At 37.7% G+C, this 21,475-nt stretch overlaps 1 protein-coding gene across 7 annotated transcripts in view; it reads right to left on the minus strand.

Moving 5' to 3' along the window:
• The window catches only part of patj (PATJ crumbs cell polarity complex component), a 226,077-nt gene that overhangs the window by 128,882 nt on the left and 75,720 nt on the right, over positions 1-21,475 (minus strand). For all 7 annotated transcript variants that reach the window (XM_052011643.1, XM_052011644.1, XM_052011648.1 and 4 more), the window contains 7 exons: positions 20,672-20,791; positions 15,460-15,795; positions 12,073-12,196; positions 7,611-7,806; positions 5,407-5,523; positions 1,885-1,956; positions 1,149-1,326 (listed from right to left, as the gene is read on the minus strand). In XM_052011643.1, the coding sequence (XP_051867603.1) occupies positions 1,149-1,326; positions 1,885-1,956; positions 5,407-5,523; positions 7,611-7,806; positions 12,073-12,196; positions 15,460-15,795; positions 20,672-20,791 (1,143 nt within the window). The remainder of the gene's footprint in view (positions 1-1,148; positions 1,327-1,884; positions 1,957-5,406; positions 5,524-7,610; positions 7,807-12,072; positions 12,197-15,459; positions 15,796-20,671; positions 20,792-21,475) is intronic.

Genomic DNA, 21,475 nt, shown 5'->3' on the forward strand with positions numbered 1-21,475 from the left:
CAGATAAGTGTGAAGTGGTTCATTTTGGTAGGTCAAATATGTTGGCGGAATATAGTCTTAATGGTAGGACTCTTGGCAGTGTGGAGGATCAGAGGGATCTTGGGGTCCGAGTCCATAGGACGCTCAAAGCGGCTGCGCAGGTTGACTCTGTGGTTAAGAAGGCATATGGTGTATTGTCCTTCATCAATCGGGGAATTGAATTTAGGAGCCGAGAGGTATTGTTGCAGCTATATAGGTCCCTGGTCAGACCCCGCTTGGAGTACTGTGCTCAGTTCTGGTCGCCTCACTATAGGAAAGATGTGGAAGCCATAGAGATGGTGCAGAGGAGATTTAAAAGGATGCTGCCTGGGATGCAGAGCATGCCTTATGAAAGCAGGTTGAGGGAACTCGGCCTTTTCTCCTTGGAGAGACGAAGGATGAGGGGGGACCTGATAGAGCTATATAAGATGATGAGAGGTATTGATAGGGTAGATAGTCAGAGGCTTTTCCCCAGGGCTGAATTGGTTGCCACAAGAGGACATAGGTTTAATGTGCTGGGGAGTAGATATAGAGGAGATGTCAGGGGTAAGTTTTTTACTCAGAGAGTGGTGAGTGCATGGAATGGGCTGCGGGAAATGGTGGTGGAGGCTGATACGATAGGGTCTTTCAAGAGACTGTTAGATCGGTATATGGAGCTGAGTAAAATAGAGGGCTATGGGTAAGCCTAGTAATTTCTAGGGTAGGGACATGTTTGGCACAGCTTTGTGGGCCGAAGGGCCTGAATTGTGTTGTAATTGTTCTATGTTCTAAAATGCCATGAATCCCAAGTTACATGTTATATTATTTGCCTATTAATTGTTATAATTACATACTTTTCCATTGAATTCATCATCTTTAATAATCAGATTTTTGAAAAAAAATCCTTTAAAATCAGTAAATTTAGCATTATGCCTAAAGAGCAAAACAAATGCTTCCATGTAGATATATCATATTGGTTTGATTAAATACCTTAATGCTCATGTTTCTCTTTTCTGCCCTGAGCACCTTAAAGAAAACCTTCAGTGGACCAAGACATCCCCAAACATCATTTATAGCAGAAGTCACTATGGTTCTTATTAAGCATGAATAGATTTATTGATAAAATGATAATGTAATTTAAAATCTTTTACCTCAATAATTTTGTCCCCAGTCTTCAAAGCATTGGATCTTCCAGCTGGAGTCTCCTCCAAGACATGTTTAATAAAAATTCCTCTTAATTCCTCACCGTTTTTCAGTCTTTTTATTACTGTGTTGCCACCAACAATACTAATGCCAAGTGATTCACCTGGTACTCGCCAAAGCTCAACTCTATAAAGAAGATAAGCTTGCATGAAATAGTGAATGAAATTTTTTTCCTCCTTTGTATTTTTCTGCCAAATTCAAATTTATCATATAATTCATGCTCTTGGCAAAATATCTGTCAATGCATATAAGGCTAAAAGATGTTTTTCAAAGATCAGATTAAATATTCCCCTCTGTTCAAGTAGCTATATCTCAAGATCAAAACTCATGTTTTCCGATTTCAACTTATAAAAGCAGAAAATCGTCCACAACCAGTCAGTCATTCTCTGGGAAACTCATTACAGTACTAAATGAAACATCAATCTCATTACATTTCAATCCAAACAAAAACATAATGAAATCATAATAATAATAATAATAATAATAATAATAATGGACATTTATCATTAAGAGCTTCTTTGAAATTCTAGGCATATTTTGTTTAATAAATAAATTAAAATATTCTTTAATATCTCAACGTTACTTTTTGGATGATGTGGCTCTCTAAAGGTAGATCCTCTGTAAAGGGAACAGAATAGGAAATTATGTAGGAAGCAACGGTTAAACTGTTTGATGCTGTCGTACCTTCGTGGTGCCTCCCAATGACTCAAGATTGGGGTTTCTTCTCCTTCACCTTCTTCTCTTTCAGGTAATTCACTGATCATAAAAGAAGAACACCGTGTTAAAAATCAAAGTTAACATCTATTTTTATACTACATCAATCAACTTTAAAAGACAAATAAATGTGCATGTTTAAGTGTAAAATCTAAGAAATTAATAAGTATGTAATATTTGCACCATTATTAATCATCAAATCTACTGTTCATTCAGCAACTGTTAAATGTAATCACTGGCCTCAGTGAAAAGGATTTAATTTGGCAATGAGTTCCATTTATCAGATTCAGATTAGATTCAGATTAGTCTACTGTCATATCCACCAAGGTGCAATGAAATTCCTTGCTCGTATGAAACTCACAGAGTAAACAGTATAAATGTTAATAATAACTACAACAATAAATACAGCACAAAAACAATGGATTGGTGCCAAGTATAGTGTAAACTGAGGTAGTGCAAAAAGAAATGCTAAAGCAACAAAAGCAGAAAAGGTAGAATTAAGGGTTCGAATGTGGCAGCACCAGCGGGAAGGAGATGTGAAGGAGGTGATTGGCTTAGTTCTATTAGCAGTGGGGAAGATGCCATTATTGAGTCTGGTCATCTGGGTTTTCAAGTCCCTGTATCTTCTCCTAGAACGCAGAAGAGAGAAAAGGGAATGGCCAGGGTGGTAGGCATCCTTGATAATATTGTTAGCCTTCCTGAAGAAATGCACTATGAAGATGGACTGGATGGATGTGATGAGCCTGTGATGGACTGGACAGTGTTTACCACTCTCTGCAGGTTCCAACAGTCCAGAGCAGAGCAGTTGCCACACAAGACTGAAATACAATCCGTCAGGATACTTTCTATGCACATCTGTAGAAGCTCAAGAGAATCTTCGTAGATAAGCGGAATTTTTCAGATGCATAAGAAAGTACATACACAGTATGGAGGGATCAGGAGATGTTGCTGGTGATATGGATGGCCAAGGAACTTGAAGCTGTTGACCATCTCTGCAGCAGCTTAGTTGATGAGGACAGGGTTGTGATCATACCACCCACCCCCGCCTTCCTTGGGTCAACAACCTGCTCTTTCGTTTTGCTGACATTATGGGCTAGGTCGTTGTTCTGACACCATGACACATGGTTCCTTGAAGCAAATGAAGACAGTAGACTATTGGAACGAGAGGCCAAATATGTTGGCGAAGACAGTGGCCAGTTGATTGGCTCATGACTTCAGAAGCTGACCACAGACTCCATCTGGGCCAGCTGCGTTCCAGGAGTTTGCCTTTGTGAAAGCAGATCAAACTTCTGCCACAGGGACGAAAGGGAGAAAGCCAGCAGAGGATGGGGTGACATGCCTTGGTGGTACTTTGTACGGTACTTTTCAATGAGAAACAATAAAAATGCATAGCAAAGAACAGATGGATTGATTTTTCTTTAAGCTGAAATGCAAGGGAAGAAAAGTCTAACAAATACAGCAACCATACATTTCAGTGTTTATTTTATTGAAATCTGTCTAATTTTATGATGCTGACAATGCCAATTAAAACATTAAAAACAAGTGCATTTGTAACTGTTCATCATGAACTAATAGTAATTCGATGCAGGTTCACCAGCATTTGAAAAGTGGAAAGATACGTATTTAGTTTTGGGTGACGACTCATCAAAATTTGCCAGAATGTGAATTCATCCATTTTCAAATGTTGAGAGTCCTGATATATATTTTTAGTATTTTTTTCTGCTTCAGAATTTGATGCACAGTTTTTTCCATTTAAATCATACTACATTTTGTTCAATTCTGATGTAAGAACTTCCTTAGATTCATGAACAGTGGGTAAACAAGACTAGGGCAGCACAGTGGCACAGCTAATACAGCACCTCAACACAGCATCCCAGGTTCAAACCTGATCTGCAGTGCTGTCTGTGTGGAGTTTACAGGATCCCCCTGTATCAGTATGGATTTCTGCTGGGTGCTCCAGTTTCTTCCCACATCCCAAAGATGTGCTGGTGATAGGTTAACTGGCCACTGTAAATCGCCCCTTACATGTAGATGAGTGGTAGAATCTGAGGTCAAGTTGATGGGAATGTGTGGGGAATAAAATGGGTTAGGACAGGATTAGGGTTAAAAATGGGTGTGTGATAATCAGCACCTTTTGCTTTAAGAATTCTGGTGCACCTTATGAATTGTCTGATAACATGGCTCATAAAAATAACAGCAATTACATTAAACAGTAATTCAAGTCTATAATAAACTCAATAGAATACTGACTTGGTCATTGAAAATGCTTTGGAATTCCATACCACAATAAATAAAAATAATGATTACAAATATGTTTTCGCAAAATTGCTCAAGCCAAATGGGGACATGATCTTTTAAATCATTTATAGAACATAGGTAAACTAAATCAATTAAAATGACTGTGGTTGCATCAAGAAATGTGCATGCACAGGACCTATTTAAAAATATAACTGGTCTAACCCCACCATGACTTTGAACAGTTAATCAACACAAATGTTTGTTGAAAACATTTACATAATGATCATCAAGAATTCATCGCAATACACCAACAGTGCCATATTAATCATTACAACACTGTAATTTAATCCTTTACAATTTAGGTCCAAAGCTGGTCAGGAAATATATTTTGTGTGTGCGCTGTGATATACAAATTCAATTTTACTGAGAAACATCGTTTTATTAAGGAGCATCATGCCACGTCCTCTGTGAAAATCTTTGGTTAATATTTCTCCAAAGGTAAACTGAAGCATTTATCTTTTGTGTAAATGTTCAGGTGTGGAAAAGTTGTAATAATGTACAAATTTCAAATGCACAGATCGGTATTCAATCTTGTTTCACTGCAGATATGTTGACAAATTAAACAATTCCCATAAAAATCAATGCTATAGTCAATTCAGAGAACAATGACTGGCAGAAATTAATTGCTTCTGAGTACAACTTAACCACTAATGGGCTCCATGTTCAAAGCAACAATATATCCCCCTTCTGGAGTTGTCCATTTCTTTCAGCAGCTCCCTCATTCTCAACGTTTTTGATAATTGCCCCAGGTCCTCTGCGATCACTTTTTATGCTCAATCCTAGCCCAAAGTTACTTCCTTTAGGACCTTTACTTATTTCATATCATACAAGTGTCCTTAAATCTTCTCTAAAGTTACATTATAAAAATGTAAATAAATGCATAAGCTTATAAGATGGGATAACACCTAGATATCCGAGTACAGCTTTGCTCTCTAAACTCCATTACCATCCTTAACCTAGTCAAACATTTCCATAAATATACATTTAAAAGTTATTGGTGAACTTTCCCACAATTGCCAAGTTGAGAAATATTGGCAGTGCTTCATAAGTTTGAATACAAAACTAAAAAAGCTGAAACTATTATAAGGTTTATTTCCAGAGGAAAACTGCTTGCAATTTTATACTTTGGAAGCCCATCCAGAAGTATTAAAAATATGTTGACTAATAATACATAGAAGATGATAAAGTAAATACCTTGCAGCAGCTTTCATCCTGGCTTCCGTTGCCAATTTTGTAGCACTGCTAGATTTGGTTTGCTTTGAAGCAATACTTTTATAGTGATCCACATCCTTTGCCGGTACGTAAGTAATCCTAAATTCCCCACAACCCCAAAAAAAGAAATGTCATTTAAAAGTCAATTTTAATCAAGAGAAAGAAACATCATTTCTTGGCCAGTTGCAAGATACTGGTTTCCACAAATGCCACTAAATAAATAGCTCAGTTAGGGTTACAAAGTAGATGGTTCTTACAGAACTGTCACAATGAATCCCCAATCTCAGGTGGGGTTGATGGGTGAAAATTAGCTGCAGCACCCAGAAATCATGGAAGGGAAGTAAATTAGTTTTTTCTTCCCCCTGAGTATTAACGCAATGGAAAGGTATGCATGTGGACTGCACTGTGATTAGCCATGACATTCCCTATAATCAATATCAAGACTCATAAATGAGCAGCAATCATTTGAGAAAGTCAAAGCTCTGAGAGTGAGTTGCAATTTATAATTGCGGGCTAAAGTTAGTGTTAATAGCAAGGAACAGTATAAAGTTGTCATGCAAAAGTGGATTATTTCTTCTGGGTATTCACAAGCACCAAGCACTAAAGAATACATTAATATCACATCTCACCATGACTAATTTCCACAAAGTAATCCTTTTTATCCTCATTAATTTTTAACATGCATTATTTCAGCACACTTGCATGCAACCAAGCACTATGAAATAAGTAATTTAAAGACCAACAAAATTTATTATTGACCAAAGAGAAAGACAATAGATAAGTGAATGAACTCTTCTAATAACGATACAATATTGTATTTTTGTAAAAGTTTTAGCTTGGAGAAACATATCAGGCTGTTTAGCAGGAATGTATTTCAACAAAAGTTGCTACTGAGCCAAAAAGAATAATTGCAGAGTTTGTCAAAGTTATAGTAAGGGCTATTAATAAGAGAGGATGAGAAACAATCTAAATTAGTGAGGGGATTACACTATAAGAATTATGTGTATTTAAGGCTTGAGTTAGCAGACAATGCTAAGTAACATTTTGAGTGAAGTGGCCTGGAACATATATTTTGAGTATGAATAGTCAAGTTGACAACAATCAGTTAAAGAGAAAGAACATTCCCTTTGGACAAGGCAGTCTCATGGCTTGTATTAAGAACTGACCAGTCACCATAAGGATGGTGGCCTTAAGAAACAAACTTCATGCCTTTATTACCAAGAACTGTGTTTTAAAGGAGATTTGCTTCTTGAGTAGCATTTGTCCTTGAGAGACTGTGACATTAAATTGACAGTAGTTCAGATTGCACCTGCCCAGTCTCCTAGCATGAAATTTCTGCAAATAGTCTACCCATGCCAAGTCTGATGTGGAGGACTTATCATGTTAGCACTGTGTAGCTCGGGGTCTAACAGCAAGGTGTGGATGATGACAAGACCTGGTGGAGATCCTGCCCCAAAACACCCTTGAATTTGACCTTCAACAAAACTTGGACAAGGGATAGGTTAGTTTCAAAAGCTGTCATTGATTTTAATAATTTCTAAATGGCTCTGACATCCAGAGATATTTAAGAAGAATTGCAACTGAAGTTAAGTAATTAGCCTCCAGAAACTGCAAGCACCAGATTTCCATGGTTCACAGAACACATATGGAAGTCCATGACTTACTTCAGGTTCATTGGCATTGCACCAGTGGTTCCAACAGAAACAGCTGATGCAGTCCAACAAATCACAAATAACACTCCTACTTTTTCAACATTTCAGATAAAATCCTAAATAAATGAGGCATAATGCATGATTGTCTTCCTTCAGCAATATCTTCATCAGTTTTTAATTTAACCTCCACTCACTTGGCTCATATTTGCTGCTTTTAACTTGAATTTATAATGTCTGAAAGCTTAGTGAATGAGGCAAATTTATTTAACTAGTGGTAGAAATATGTACAGAAAAGATTCTTTGCCAAAAAGAGTTCTATAAGCAAGTCAAGGTTAGGAAAGCTATAATTCACAAAAATAAAATGTATTTATTTTGCAGTCAGACCCATTTCATATTGCTGAGATTAATAACAAAATCATAATATCAAATTGTTGCAAAATTGAGACAATATGCACTACAATATTCAAACCAAAAATACATTAACAATGTCAAACTGGGGAAAAAATACCTAACAAATATAAGAGAAATACTCACATGATTTCTTCATTGATGGCTTGACTGGCAAAAGTTAATTGCTTCTGAGTAGAACTTAGACCACTAAAGGGCTCCATGTTCAAAGCAACAATATAATCCCCCTTCTGGAGTTGTCCATCTCTTTCAGCAGCTCCCTCATTCTCAATGTTTTTGATGATTGCCCCAGGTCCTCTGTGATCACTTTTTATGCTCAATCCTAGCCCAAGTAAAATAATAATAAAAATAAATGTGAGAATTTTTAATTACTTCTGCGTTCAATCTGGTGCTGTCTGTGTAGAGTTGCACATTCTCAGTATTAAGGTTTCCACTGGTTGCTCCAGTTTCTTCCCACATCACAAAAATATGCCTGTTGGTAGGTTAATTAGCCACTGTAAATTGCCCCTTGTGTCTAGTTGAGTGGTAGAATCTAGGGGTGAGTTGACAGAAATATGGGGAAAATAAAATGGGTTAGGATTGGATTAATATAAAACTGTGTGCTTGATGGTCGGTGTGGACTTAGTGGGTTGATGGGGTCTGTTTCCATGCTGCATATCTCTATGACTTAATGATATTGTATATGACCAGGAATAGCATATGGCACAAACTACAAACATTAGTATTATTGCAAGCACAAGTTGTAGTTTGCTGTAAGAACAATTACATGGTAAGTAAAGGATAATACCGCACTTGTAAATGAAACATGAGCAAATAGGAGGTCAGATTATCTAATCAGCATGATTTTAACACCATTATTTCCCATTTCAAGTAAGTAGGCCAATGTCAGAATTAAAATAATCACAAAGAAGAAATCTTGGATTTCTCTAGGAGCAACTGGAGAAGAAAGTAGGCTACATATTTTCCTCTCAAAATTAGGACAGGAAATTTCAGCTGAATCTGGTGCACCTTCTGCACAAAATGGATTTCAATAGCCATTACATCTAAAATTCCAAGGTTAGGCTATTTCCCATCAATGAGTTACCAAGAGGAAAATAGAGAAAGGTTCTGGGGGGAGCGGGTGGTTGTGAAAGCAGCAAACTGTTCAGGAAAACTGAATTTATATTTATTTTAAATGACTGATCTCAGGGGAGCTTTTATATTTAACATTTTCCTTTGCTATCCCAATTAGTGCAAGATATCAAACATATTGCTTGCACCCATCATCTTACTAATTTTATTTTTTGTTCCCATTCATTCAATTTGACAAACATATCCCAAATTCACCGTTTGCATAAAATGCCAGAAGTGGCCATGATGAGGAGAGGCAAATCTGAAAGACTTTCCTTACCAATTCTGTCTGCGTGACAGGATAACTTGCAGAATATCATTTGCCAATAATTTTGTTGAAGTATACATTATTATTGATTACATATCCTATGCAAGAGACTAGCAAAAATGTCCAACAAATATTAAAAAATGATTTTAGATGTAATAAGGAAAAATTATGACAAGACAAAAAATAAAGATCATTGCAATACAGCGCATTACAGATATTAGGATAAGAGTGATCATGGATGTGTCCTCTTTTCTAACCAAATGTGAAATGGGAACTGAGACCAATTTTGCGAAATCATGCTCCATCCCATAAGGAATGGCTCTGAAAATTTTCAGTGATTCAGTCCATTCGTTAACAAGGAGGTAACAATCCACAGTTTTAGGACACAGATTCAGGGAATTTGAATTTCTCCAAAATGGAGTAAATGCCATGCCACGCAGCCTGGTAAAAGTTGGAAACCTAATAGTAAAGTTTATCTTCTTAAAAACAAAATTCACATGAAGCCAGGAGGAGCAGCTGTGAACTGCCCTGTTCCACATGTCTCTTAACAGCCACTCCAAGCCATGAAGGATTGTCCTCCTTCCCACGGCACATATCCAAGGCCTAGTATTAGTGGGGAAAGCGCCTGAAATTCACTTTCCCAAATGCACAAGATCCCAAATTGATGACCGGCACCAGCAGGACACCATATTTACAGGTTCTAGATTAGGATACTTGCTGTCAGCAGAGGAAGATTAGTCCAATCAAGTTTTTACGCCAGCTTGTGAGCTACTCCACTTAATCATACCTGACATAACAAGATTCATATAACAGAAAATTATTTGTTCTTCACACTAATTTTGAAGAAAATTTTTATTTTGCGGTAAATCTGAGATTAAAGCAATTCCAAAAGCACATAAATAATTTCTTCACCTACTGAACTTAATTACTAATGTAAAATAACTTTACAATGTGATGACCCATTTATATAATTTAATCTTTGGCTAAATGTATCACAGATCTTCAATTACAGCTGAAATTGTAAATTGTAAAAAATAACTAATTCATTTTTTCCATATATAGTTGCCAATGAAATTTTCCATTTAAAATTACTTTGATTAAAGTTTAAACATTACATTTAAAAGATTCAATATTTCCAACATCAAATATTAGCACCCTACAATGGCGTATACTGCAATGATGTAAAAATCCTATTGAATTTATAACAAAGCACTTAGGACATTTATTGCATATCTAGCAATTATTTATTGCTGAATACTTGCATTGCATTTTCGCATCCATTACAATGAATTGCAACTTTTTCTACAGCTGTCAAATAAATGCCACAAACTGTGCTCCCACCTGGCGAAAGATGTCTGCAGCTCCACAGCAGCTGGCAAATCCACCCCACTGTTCTCCCAAATGCTCATTCTTATGTATGGGCTGTACATAAGTTGGGCATTTGTAACCTGGGGTGGACTCGTACATAAAGACCTTGATCAAGAAGTTCATGTCCTCATAATATATGGGGTTGAAGACACATATGGGGTTAACTCTCCCAGAATTACATGCAAAATGTGTTAAATTATCCTATTAATTTTGTGTCACTGTACAGATGCACTTCTAGGATTGTGTTGCATTTAGTCATATATTCAATGCAAAATAACCCTTGCAGTGATTTTAAGTTAGTCTTCTTGAAATACAGTGCTCATTAGTGCACCCTCTGGAACACAAATTCAGGAAACGCAGAGCACAAAACTAAAGATTTTATTTCCTTGGCTTTCAGGGCCCTGTTGGTAGATACTTACATACTCTTCATAGACACTCTTCATGGAGAAATTAAAGTTAAGTTGAGTGAGGAGGGGAAGCAAACTCAGTCAAATAAAACCTAGATAATTTTTTTTAGTTTAACAGCCTTCATCAGATCTCATGATTTACTGATGCTATTTTTGTAATGTTCTTCTAATTAAATATTTAGCATCTTTGGATGTAAATTTGTTGAGGGTTAAGTACTCTAGATAATTATTTTAGAATCCTAAAAGTAATACTTCAAAAAAAGTAATCAATCTGGTGTTTATATTGCATGGAAGGTGGCCCTTGTATTTTTCTGACTCCATAGAAAATATTTACTTCAAAATTTCTACCAACTCATTAGTATCTAAAGAATCCCAAATAAGGCGTTCACCTGTTATTATTACGTTCACTGGGGATTATGCTCCAAATTCATATATTTAATGGGGCAAGCTCTCATTTTAGGAGGCAGCTCAGATGCTACTTGTCCTAATGCTAAATGACAAGTGGAAGAGGGAGGGAGGGAGACCGCGGGAGGGAGAGGGAGGGAGGGAGGGGGAGGGAAAGGGATGGAGAACAGCATAGAGAGACAGGGAAAGGGAGGGCGCAACAGAGAATGGCACAGAGAGAGACACATTCCACTCGGAGGGACATCGAAATCATGGTTAAAAGGAGGGAGATCCTTGTACCAGAGGGCCACAGATTCATTAAAGTTGGCTTTCCAAGAGGGTGGCAGGACGTGGTCACAGTAATATACTATTTCAGGAATGATTTCACAAGATATGCCCAGTGAGTTTTGGAAGAAATACCACTATTCATACTCACTCAAACCAATTGCGACTCCATCTACACCACTGTATAACCCACCTTGACCCTATTTTTGACATTTTACTTCTAATGCCCACTGCAGAAGTTCTCTCTAAATATAAGACAATGAAAAGAATATGCAAAGTCCTTCATCTCCACTTGAGTAAAGACAGCAAGGAACAGGAGGAAGGCTACCAGCAAGGTAGAGGGTCCCTCGCATGTACAACTCCTGACCCATGTCTGGCACAAGTTGCAGGGAACCTGATGAGGAACTTGCCTGAGGAAGGCTCTGGAAATCCATCCTTCTCAAAGGACACAGATGAGGCTGATAATTGAGATGCTTTCAGTACATTCTGATGTGAATGCATGGTGAAATGTTAGTGAGTTTTCAGGTGTGTCTGTCATAATCCAGGAGATGACAATGAGCATGGACAAATTGAAAACTAGGTGCAATTTCTTGATGAATATTATTTGAAATACTACTGTAGCTTTTTGAAGCAGTGAATACAGCAAAATTGTTGAAAATCTTTGAGGGTTTTCTAGAAAATATTTGCATACTTTTAAAACATTGATTGAATTAGTATATGGTAGCAATCTTCCACAATTCCATGCATTATTTAAATCTAATCGTACCTAGATCATGGCCATTTCTCATTATGGTGATAGTTCTTTCATAATCTTCTGGCACCATTGCTTGGACAATGGTTGCCCTATTTGTAGAAGAAGACAATGAACTTCCATTGAACTTCTCTTCATGCTGAAAGAAGACAAAATGCTGTATATCATTGTACATCATAAGCAAATTAACTCTAAGCTCAAAATTTAGATCTGGATAATTTCAAAATGAAGAATATATAAATTTGAAATACCACTTACGATAGTCACTTCATTCATGGCTCACAATGCTGATAATTTTAGCATATATAAACTTCATGTTCCCACAACAGAAGTAGTGAAATAGTTTAAATAATTATACAGACCACTAAATTACATATTCTTCATTAATAAATACTGACATTCAAACAAGATTCATTCTCAGTGAGAATGTAGTGCTGTTAATTTGATTTTAATGCTATCCTCAGGTTCTTAATGGAAGTCTTGTGTAGCAAGTTTAAAGTGCATTTCAATGCAACAATTAAGTAACATTTAAATTGATAACTTTTGATTGATATGAAGAAATACACAATGGACAGAACTGGTGTATAACCAAATGAAACCACTCCCCAAAACATACTTTACAGTATATAAAATGCTGTAAGTTAACAAGCCTCAGAAATAGGTTCATGCTGTCTATATCACCTCAGAAATCATAATTCAGTTTCATTAAAATAATAATGTATCATCAGTTTGAGGGGGGTAGGATAAAAGAGTTTACAGATTATACAAAAATTGGTCATGTTATTGACAATGAAGAGGAAAGCTTTAGACCTCAGGAAGCTATAGATGGTCCAGTCAGTTGAACAGAGAAGTGGCAAATGGAATTTAATCTAGGGAAGCATGTGTGATGCATTTGGGGAGGCACAACAAGGCAACAGAATGCACAATGAATGGGAAGTTAATGAATGGTGCAGAGGGACCTGGGGTGCAAATCCAAAGATTCTTGAACATAACAGATAGATCAATTTGTGGTTCAAAAGGTAGTTGGGATGCTTTCCTTTCTATTCTATGTCTTTGCCATTAAGAGCGAAAGTTATGCTTGAACTGTATACAACACGAGTTAGACCAATGGTCTTTGTCAGCACATTACAGCAGAGCTTTACAAACATTTTGCCAGAACTGGAAAACTGTAGCTATGAGGAAAGATTAGAGAAGCTGGGAGTTGGAACAGAGGAAGCTATGAGGCGATTTAACTGAAGTGTATAAAGTTATGACGGGCCTTGATAGAGTAAATAGGAAGGATCTACTTTTCTCTTTACAGAAGGGTCAAAAAGCAGAAGAGAGATTTTAACCTTTCTTTTTCTTCTTTTGAGGCAGTCCTTCATGATTGAGCATGACTTGCTTCCACACCAGTTTGTGGGATCGGAAGTGACTGTGGGAACTGCAGAAACTGTCACAGATGAGACAGCAGGTGCCTGAAAGGGCAGGTGGGTAGATAGCTTATGAAAGGACGAATTGCTTCTGCTGTTTATGCTTGGTTTCTGGCTGATCCTAATGGGTATGAAATTCTCAGTGCCATCTTGAATGTTCCTTCTCAACTTTGAATGGTGAAGGGAAAGGGATTCCCAAGAGTCAGTGAGAATGTTGCCTGAAAAGTTGCTGGAGATAGAAACCTTGACCACATTTAAAAAGTATTTGAATGTGTACTTGAAGAGCCATGACCTGCTGGGATACCGATCAAGTACTGGAAGATAGGGTTAAGCTAGGTGGCTCTTTTTCAAGTAGCACAGATATGATGGGCTGAATGGCCCCCTCCTTTGTTGTATATTTCCCATAATTCTAGTTCAGATAGTTCAATAAGAAATCCAGACAGAAATTCTACATTCTGTGGACCATGTAGCATAGATATTAGCATATGTTGAGTGTTGCCTGTGTTCCTGATACTGCATTGTTCTGGCTTCTATCCTCTCCATCTCCATTCACTCATCTTCCTTTTCCTTAAAGAAGACACGTATCCAAAGCAAGGAATTTATAATTTCAAAAAAATCATCTAATATTTTGGAAAAGTACAATAATGTTGTTCAGCACAGGAACCTTGTAGTTACTCAGCTGGATCATGCTCACCTGTCGGCAGCAGATCCTTAGAGAACCCTAAGGGAAGACTTCCTTGTGAGTCAACTCAGTTCTGACTTCTGTGCTTGTGCATTGGAACATGGAAGTCAGATGAGCTGGAATTCAGAGGCATTTGCATCTGGTCCCTCAGCTTTATACCAGCTAAGGCACGCATAAAGTAGCAATGCCCTATCATCTGAAAGGAGTTACAACACTTAAGGAAAAATTGAGAGCAAGGTAAGCGGCTTGTTTATTTTTCTTTACTTAGTTTTTTTTATTTTACTTAATATTTTTAGTCAATTTCTAGGACTTGAAGATATCAATTAAATTAATTACATTAATTAAAACTATCTGTACCATTATCTGAACCTCTAATAAACAACAATAATCCTTTAGCAATTAGTGAGCATTCATCATTAAAATTGACACGGATCCCATTAGCATGTCAAGCTTTTCTTTATTATTTATTATGAAAAGGAAAAAATATGACAGAGCATAGGAAAATGAAATGTAGGATTGCACTCAAGGAAAAATAATGATTTTTGCAGGTGGCAAATTGAGTTAGTAGGCCAGTTCTAGCACTTTTCAGCCCATTACAAAATTGGTGGTAACTTTTAACCAGACCAGCATAATGGGATTGCTGTCTGTGAAGATGAGAATGTAGAGGACAGGCGGAGGATAGCAAAGGGGTGAGGTGATGTGGTCTTGGAGAAAATGAAGTAAGGGGAAAGAGCATTAAATATAACTACATAGAAACATTAGTTTTGTTTATTCATGACCAAGGAAGAAGCTGTTGCATGAACAGAGCCAAATGTGGGATACTTTATAAGTCATTAAAATAATCATAAAAGTTCTAAAGCAAGGTTTTGTGCAAACAATAATGCCTGTCCCTGTAATATTTTAATTCACCTGACCTTCCTTCAGCAGATACATATGGTATGTATGGTATGACTAAGTGGATTTCCACCAATATGGCTTTTCCTCATCTTGTCTAAAACTATTAGAAACCAAATGATTGTCAAATCTAGTCAACATCACATATTGTTGCACGTGACTACTAGAATGGCAGAAAGAAAATAATGGTATTTATTAATCAAGCAACTCCTGAGTTTTTGAGATTCTATTTTTTACTTCTCTACCTAAGTAACTGAGGACACTTACAATTCAGGAAAATTGATAAAGATGCTACGCAAAATTACATAAATTTGTTGCATGCTTACAAACTAGGTTGAATAAACGTGAGACAGTCTGAGTATCCGTAAATTTAGAGATTCTATCTATGTAAGAACACATCAGTAAAATTATACTTACGCCATTTGTATTATATTGAAATAAAGGTGAGGTATTAAGAAGTTGGTTATTAGTTGTACTTGTAGTTGTTAAGTCTGAGGGTTCATAATATTCCAGCTGATTATTCATATACTGCTGATGAACTGTTTCATAAATTCCTGGATTCACTTTTTTCTCGTCACCCACCAACATTTGCTGCTGTTCATTATTCTGGGTCCATTGATCTCTTGCTAATGTCTCAGTTGTCAAAACTTCAGCTGCATTGTCAGCCTGACTGGGATCTAAGTTCAAGAACTTTAAATTCACCTCCGGTTCATCAACTAGTTCTTCTTGAGAAAATGAAGCATCGTCAAATTCCTGTTGACAGTAAGAAACGTATTGTCAGTTCTAGATAAGATATTTATTTATTAGTCACATGTACATTGAAATACACAGTGAAATTCGTGTTTTTGTGTTGCTAAGAATGTGCTGGGGGCAGCCTGCAAGTGTCGCCACTCTTCTGGCTCCAACATAGCATGCCCACATCTTCCTAACCCGTACATCTTTGGAATGTGGGAGGAAACCGGAGCACCGGGAGGAAACCCACGCAGACATGGGGAGAACGTACAAAATCCTTACAGGCAGCAGTGGGAATTGAACTTAGGTCGCTGGTGCTGTAATAACGTTACGCTATCCGCTAATTTTTATTCCAAGGCATTGAAGCAAACAAAACAAAAATGGCTCAGTTCTTTAAAAAAAATTGAATCAAAGACTATTTTAACCAGAACAATGTTGGATGAAATTCAACTAATCACATATTGGGTTGAATCATACAGTCATTGTTTGGTGAGCAGGTCCTGAACTTACACGGATCCACTGTACACCTGGGTTGTGCTGAGTGACAAATGCTGGCACATCCATCACTCCACTCTGCACTGGAGTTCACATGGAGTTTTACAATTGAACAGTGTCATGCTGGGATTCCTCAAGATTATGCTAGGGAATGCACCTCATCAATCCTACACCAGCTGGACCTAAAGCAGGACTGGAGTCCCCATTCTACTGAATAGGGAGTCCCAGCCTGGAGGCTGGGAGGATAGAGCTTTATTATATTAATAATTTTAATTAAAAAAGTATTTATTTGTGCTTTAATGCTGTTAATCATATTAGAATTTTATTTCAAATTCTTTTCACAGTGCCAGAGACCTAGGTTCAAAATTGACCTCAGGTCCTGTCTGTGTGGAGTTTGCAAGGGATGTGTAATGGCACAGCTGATAGAGCTGCTGTTTCACAGCTCCAGAGAACTGGATTCAATCCTGACCTCGGGTCCTGTCTTTGCACATTCTCCCTGTGACCACGTGGTTTCCTTGGGTTCTAGTTGCCCCCCATATCCCAAAGATGTGCAGGTTAGTAGGGTTAACTGGACACTGTAAGTTGCCCCTGTAAATAACCATGAACTTATTTAATGGTACAGAAAGTTTGAGGGGCTGAGTGGCCCTCTCTTGCTCCTAATTTGTATGTTTAGAAATGACCCATATAGCCCCTATTTTGTTCAATGCACAGTAATGTAGACTGGGTCAGTCAATGACTGGGGAAAGAGAAATGCTTTGAAACTATGGACATAGATTCTTTGTCAATCCTGAAAGAGAATCTGTGCCAATGGTATTGGTCTATTGTTTCTCATTTTAGCTCTCAGGGATCAGTGCTGGGACCTCCGTTGTTTGGGATATATAATGATCTGTACAAAAATGTAGGTGAGCTGATTAGTTAGTTTGCAGGTGACACAAAAATTAGCAGGGTTGTGGATAGTGAGGAAGGTTGTCAAAGGATACAGCAGGATATTGACCTGTAGAAAATATGGGTGGAGAGATGGCAGATGGCGTTTAATCCAGTCAAGTGTGAGGTGTCACTCTTTGGGAGGTCAAATGTAAGAGGGAAGTATAAAGTAAATGACTGGACCCTTAAGAGCATTAATGTACGTGGGGATCTTGGAATGCAAGTCCATAGCTCCCTGAAAGTGGCAACACATATAGATACTGTGGTAAGGAAAGAATAATGGCATACTTGCCTTCATTGGTTAGGGAACTGAATATAAAAGTTAGCAAGTCATGTTGCAAGTGTATAAAACTTTGGTTAGGTCATTTTTGGTCTGGTTACTGCATTATAGGAAGAATGTGGAGGTTTTGGAGAGGGTGCAGAAAAGGTTGACCAGGATGTTGCCTGGATTAGAGACCATTAGCTATAAGTAGAGATTGGACAAACTTGTTTTCTCTGGAGCGTCGGAGGCTGAAGGGCAACCTGAAAGTAGTAAGTAAAATTATGAGAGGCGTAGATAGTGTCTTTTTCCCAGGGTGGAAATGTCAAATACTAGAGGACATAGGTTTGAGCTGAGAGGGGGAAAGTTTAAAGGAGATTTACAAGGCAAGTTTTTTTTTATTCAGAGTATCATGAGTGCCTGGAATGTGCTGTCAGGAGAGATGGTGGAAGCAAATATGATAGTAACATTTAAGAGGCATTTAGACAGGTACCTGAACAGGCAGGGAATTGAGGGATATAGATCATATGCATGCAGATGGGATTAGTTTAAAGTAGTATCACTGTCAGCACAGATATTACGGGCCAAAGGGCCTGTTCCTGTGCTGTACTGTTCTATGTTTTAGTATTTTTAATTTACTTTTCAGATCTCTTGCGCCTTTCGGAATTCCTTCTGTGATTTGCTATATTTTCTTGCCTTTATCCACATATTGACCTTTCCCATGTTTCTTTCATTACTTTAGTTAGACACACATGCTTTTGTTTTCTAAAGTATTTGCATTATCTGATTATCTAATCTGTATGTCATTCAACATATTAACATTCAGCTCAAAACTGTATATCACCTTTCCTTTTCTACAATCCTAACAAAAAGGCTATCTTATCTTTCTGTATGAAAGATAGTTATCCTTGAAACATTACTGTGTTGTTATTCTTTACAAGTGCTGACTGATCTATTTTCTGCGTTTTCTACATGTATATGTAGATTGATCTGTTATAGAACATAGAACAGTACAGCACAGTATGGGCCCTTTGGCCCACGATGCTGTGCCGACCTATATAAACCTACTCCATGATCAATATAACGCTTCCCTCCGACACAGCCCATAACCCTCCATTTTTCTTATATCCATGTGCCAATCTAAGATCCTGTTAAATGTCCCTAATGTATCAGCCTCTACCACCACCCCTGGCAGTGCGTTCCAGGCACCCACCACTCTCTGCGTAAAAAATACCTACCTTTGACATCTCCCCTAATCTTTCCGCTATTCACCCTAAACAGATGTCCTCTGGTTTTGGCCATTGCTGCCCTGAGAAAAATGTGCTGGCTGTCCACTCTATCTATGCCTCTCACAATCTTACACATCTCTATCAAGTCACCTCTCATCTTCCTACACTCCAAAAAGAAAAGTCCTAGCTCACTCAACCTTTCCTAATGAGACGTGCTCTCCAATCCAGGCAGCATCCTGGTAAACACCCTCACTCAAGCATCCACATCCTTCCTATAATGAGATGACCAGAACTAAACATAATACTCTAAGTGTGGTCTAACCAGAGTTTTATAGAGCTGCAACATTATCTCTCGGTTCTTGAACTCATCTCCCAGCTAATGAAGGCCAGCACACCATATGCCTTCTTCATCACCCTATCAACTTGCACTGCAATTTTGAGGGATCTATGGACTTGGACCCCATGATCCTTCTGTTCGTCCACATTGCTAAGAATCCTGCCAATAACCTCATACTCTGCCTTCAAGCTTGATATTCCAAAGTGTATCATGTCACATTTCTCCAGACTGAACTCCATCTGCCACTTCTCTGCCCAGCTCTGCATCCTGTCTACATCCCGTTGTAACCTACGACAACCTTCTACACTATCCACAACACATCCAACCTTTGCGTCATGTGCAAACTTAGTAACCCACCCACCCACCCACCTCCTCATCCAAGTCATATATGAAAATCACAGAGTAGGGGTCCCAGAACAGATCCCTGCAGAACACCACTAGTCACTGACCTCCAGGCAGAATATGTTCCATATAGATTTATGAGATTAGCACATCATATTTAGATAGGCCTAGTGCTGCTCCTGGCACATCTACTGTATTTCTTATTGACAAGCATTGGTTTCCTAGTTGACGGCAAAGTGAGGGAAATGTCTGATTTTGAGACTGCAGATTGCTTTGGACAACAAATCTGCTGCTGAAGGCCAACAACGTTTCTTAGATTCCAGTTTTGAACAGCTAGGTGTGTTCTGAACTTATCTCATTTAGCAGAGTGGTAGTGCCATGCATGATGAGGACAAGTACCCTCATTCTCTCATCGCCTGCTGCAGCCCAATGTGGCAGCTATGTTCCCCAGCTTGGTCAGTGCTGGTTCTACCAAATTGCCCATGGTCTTGGACACTGAAGTCCCCACACATAGTGTATTCCTCTATACTCCTCGTGTTGTCCTCTATACTTCTTCTAAATGGTGATTCATCAGCTGAGGAAATGAGGTAAGTTGCATTCAGGAGCAGGTTTCTTCACTGACACTAAAATAATTCATGACATTTAGAAACCATATTAAGTACTTCCAATGCCTTTCCCTCCTGAATGTACATCATTATGGATCTACCTCTTGTAGGCTTTCCTTATTGGTGAGAATGGACATGGACAGGGGTGATGATGGAGGGGTCAAAGGCATTGGTTCATAGATGCAACGAGTCTTCGAGACAGCTCTCCCAGTTACAGCAGAAGTCCCAAGTGCTTGTGACAAAGATTTTGGACTGTCATTTGGAACTGTTATGTCTTTGCTAATTCCCATGCCTTGGTTGATGCCAAGTGGTCAGTCCTGTTTAGCTTTTGTTGCATGTTATGATAGCATTTTGATACTGACCAGTTTGCAATTCTTTTTTCAGAAGGTAGTAGGGTCAACTACATTTCTGTGGGTCTGGAAAAAAACACTTTTCTTTCTCTGAAGTACATTTACTTTTATGATAGTCCAGCAGTTTGCTGGTTGCTTCTGCTGATTCCAGTTTTATTCCAGATTTATTTCATGAATTACCTGAATTTTAATTCCCCAGTTGCAATGATGGCAATTGTCTTACATCTCCAGATGATTAGTGCAATCCTCCAGATTAGTAGCCCAGTAACATAACCACAACTCTTCATACATGCATCATAAATACCTATGTAGAAACACTTCAATATCAATTTTAAACAAATATAAAAGGCACTTACCTGGGGTACTGGCAGATTTGTTGAATAAGCTAAATTCAATACATCCAAATCATCTTTTATATTTTCTCTAGTAACAATTGAGCCAGTGAAGTCTGAAATGTCATTTTCATTTGCTTCAGTCTGAAAAAAATACAATTTGTGCAAATTAAATGAGCATTTACTACCATAGGGTTTTTGAGACATTTTTTCTTTTAGTCTCAACAATTTCCACAAATTCCAATAGTGCTTAAGGATATTAACAAATGCAAAGAGAGCAATAAAATATCCATATAATATTTACAATAAGGTATGGTTTTCCTTATAAAGACATCAACTTATTATTAATTTGTGGTCAACATGTGAAGATCCAAAATTTTCATATGCAAGTACAGCTGACAATATACATATAGAACTAATGACATATTATTATGCCTGCAATAAGCTTTCTTATTTGAAGTTGTGATTTTGTTGCTATTCATCTCAATGCTTCATGTCATTCATGTTAATTAAATATGACAATCATTCTTTAAATCATTAAAGCAAAGAAATCAGATTCAGTGGAATTGCACAAGCATTAATAACAATCCTATAAGCCTTGGTTATATTTTATTTTAAGGAAAGGATTCTCATGTAACTTAGTGAACCAAAGCATAGCCTGTTATTAATCTGGGGCATGCAGAGCTACACTGACTCCCTACTTACTACAAAGCTAGTCATTTTTAACCAAAAACAGTAATAGGAGAATTACAGTCAACCACAGTTAGGAGAAGACAAACTAGTTCAACCAGATTCTTGCTTCTGACCCATTCTGAAGCTATTTATCAA

The sequence above is a fragment of the Pristis pectinata genome, chromosome 3 (genome assembly GCF_009764475.1).
Source record: "Pristis pectinata isolate sPriPec2 chromosome 3, sPriPec2.1.pri, whole genome shotgun sequence".
Classification (NCBI taxonomy): domain Eukaryota; kingdom Metazoa; phylum Chordata; class Chondrichthyes; order Rhinopristiformes; family Pristidae; genus Pristis; species Pristis pectinata.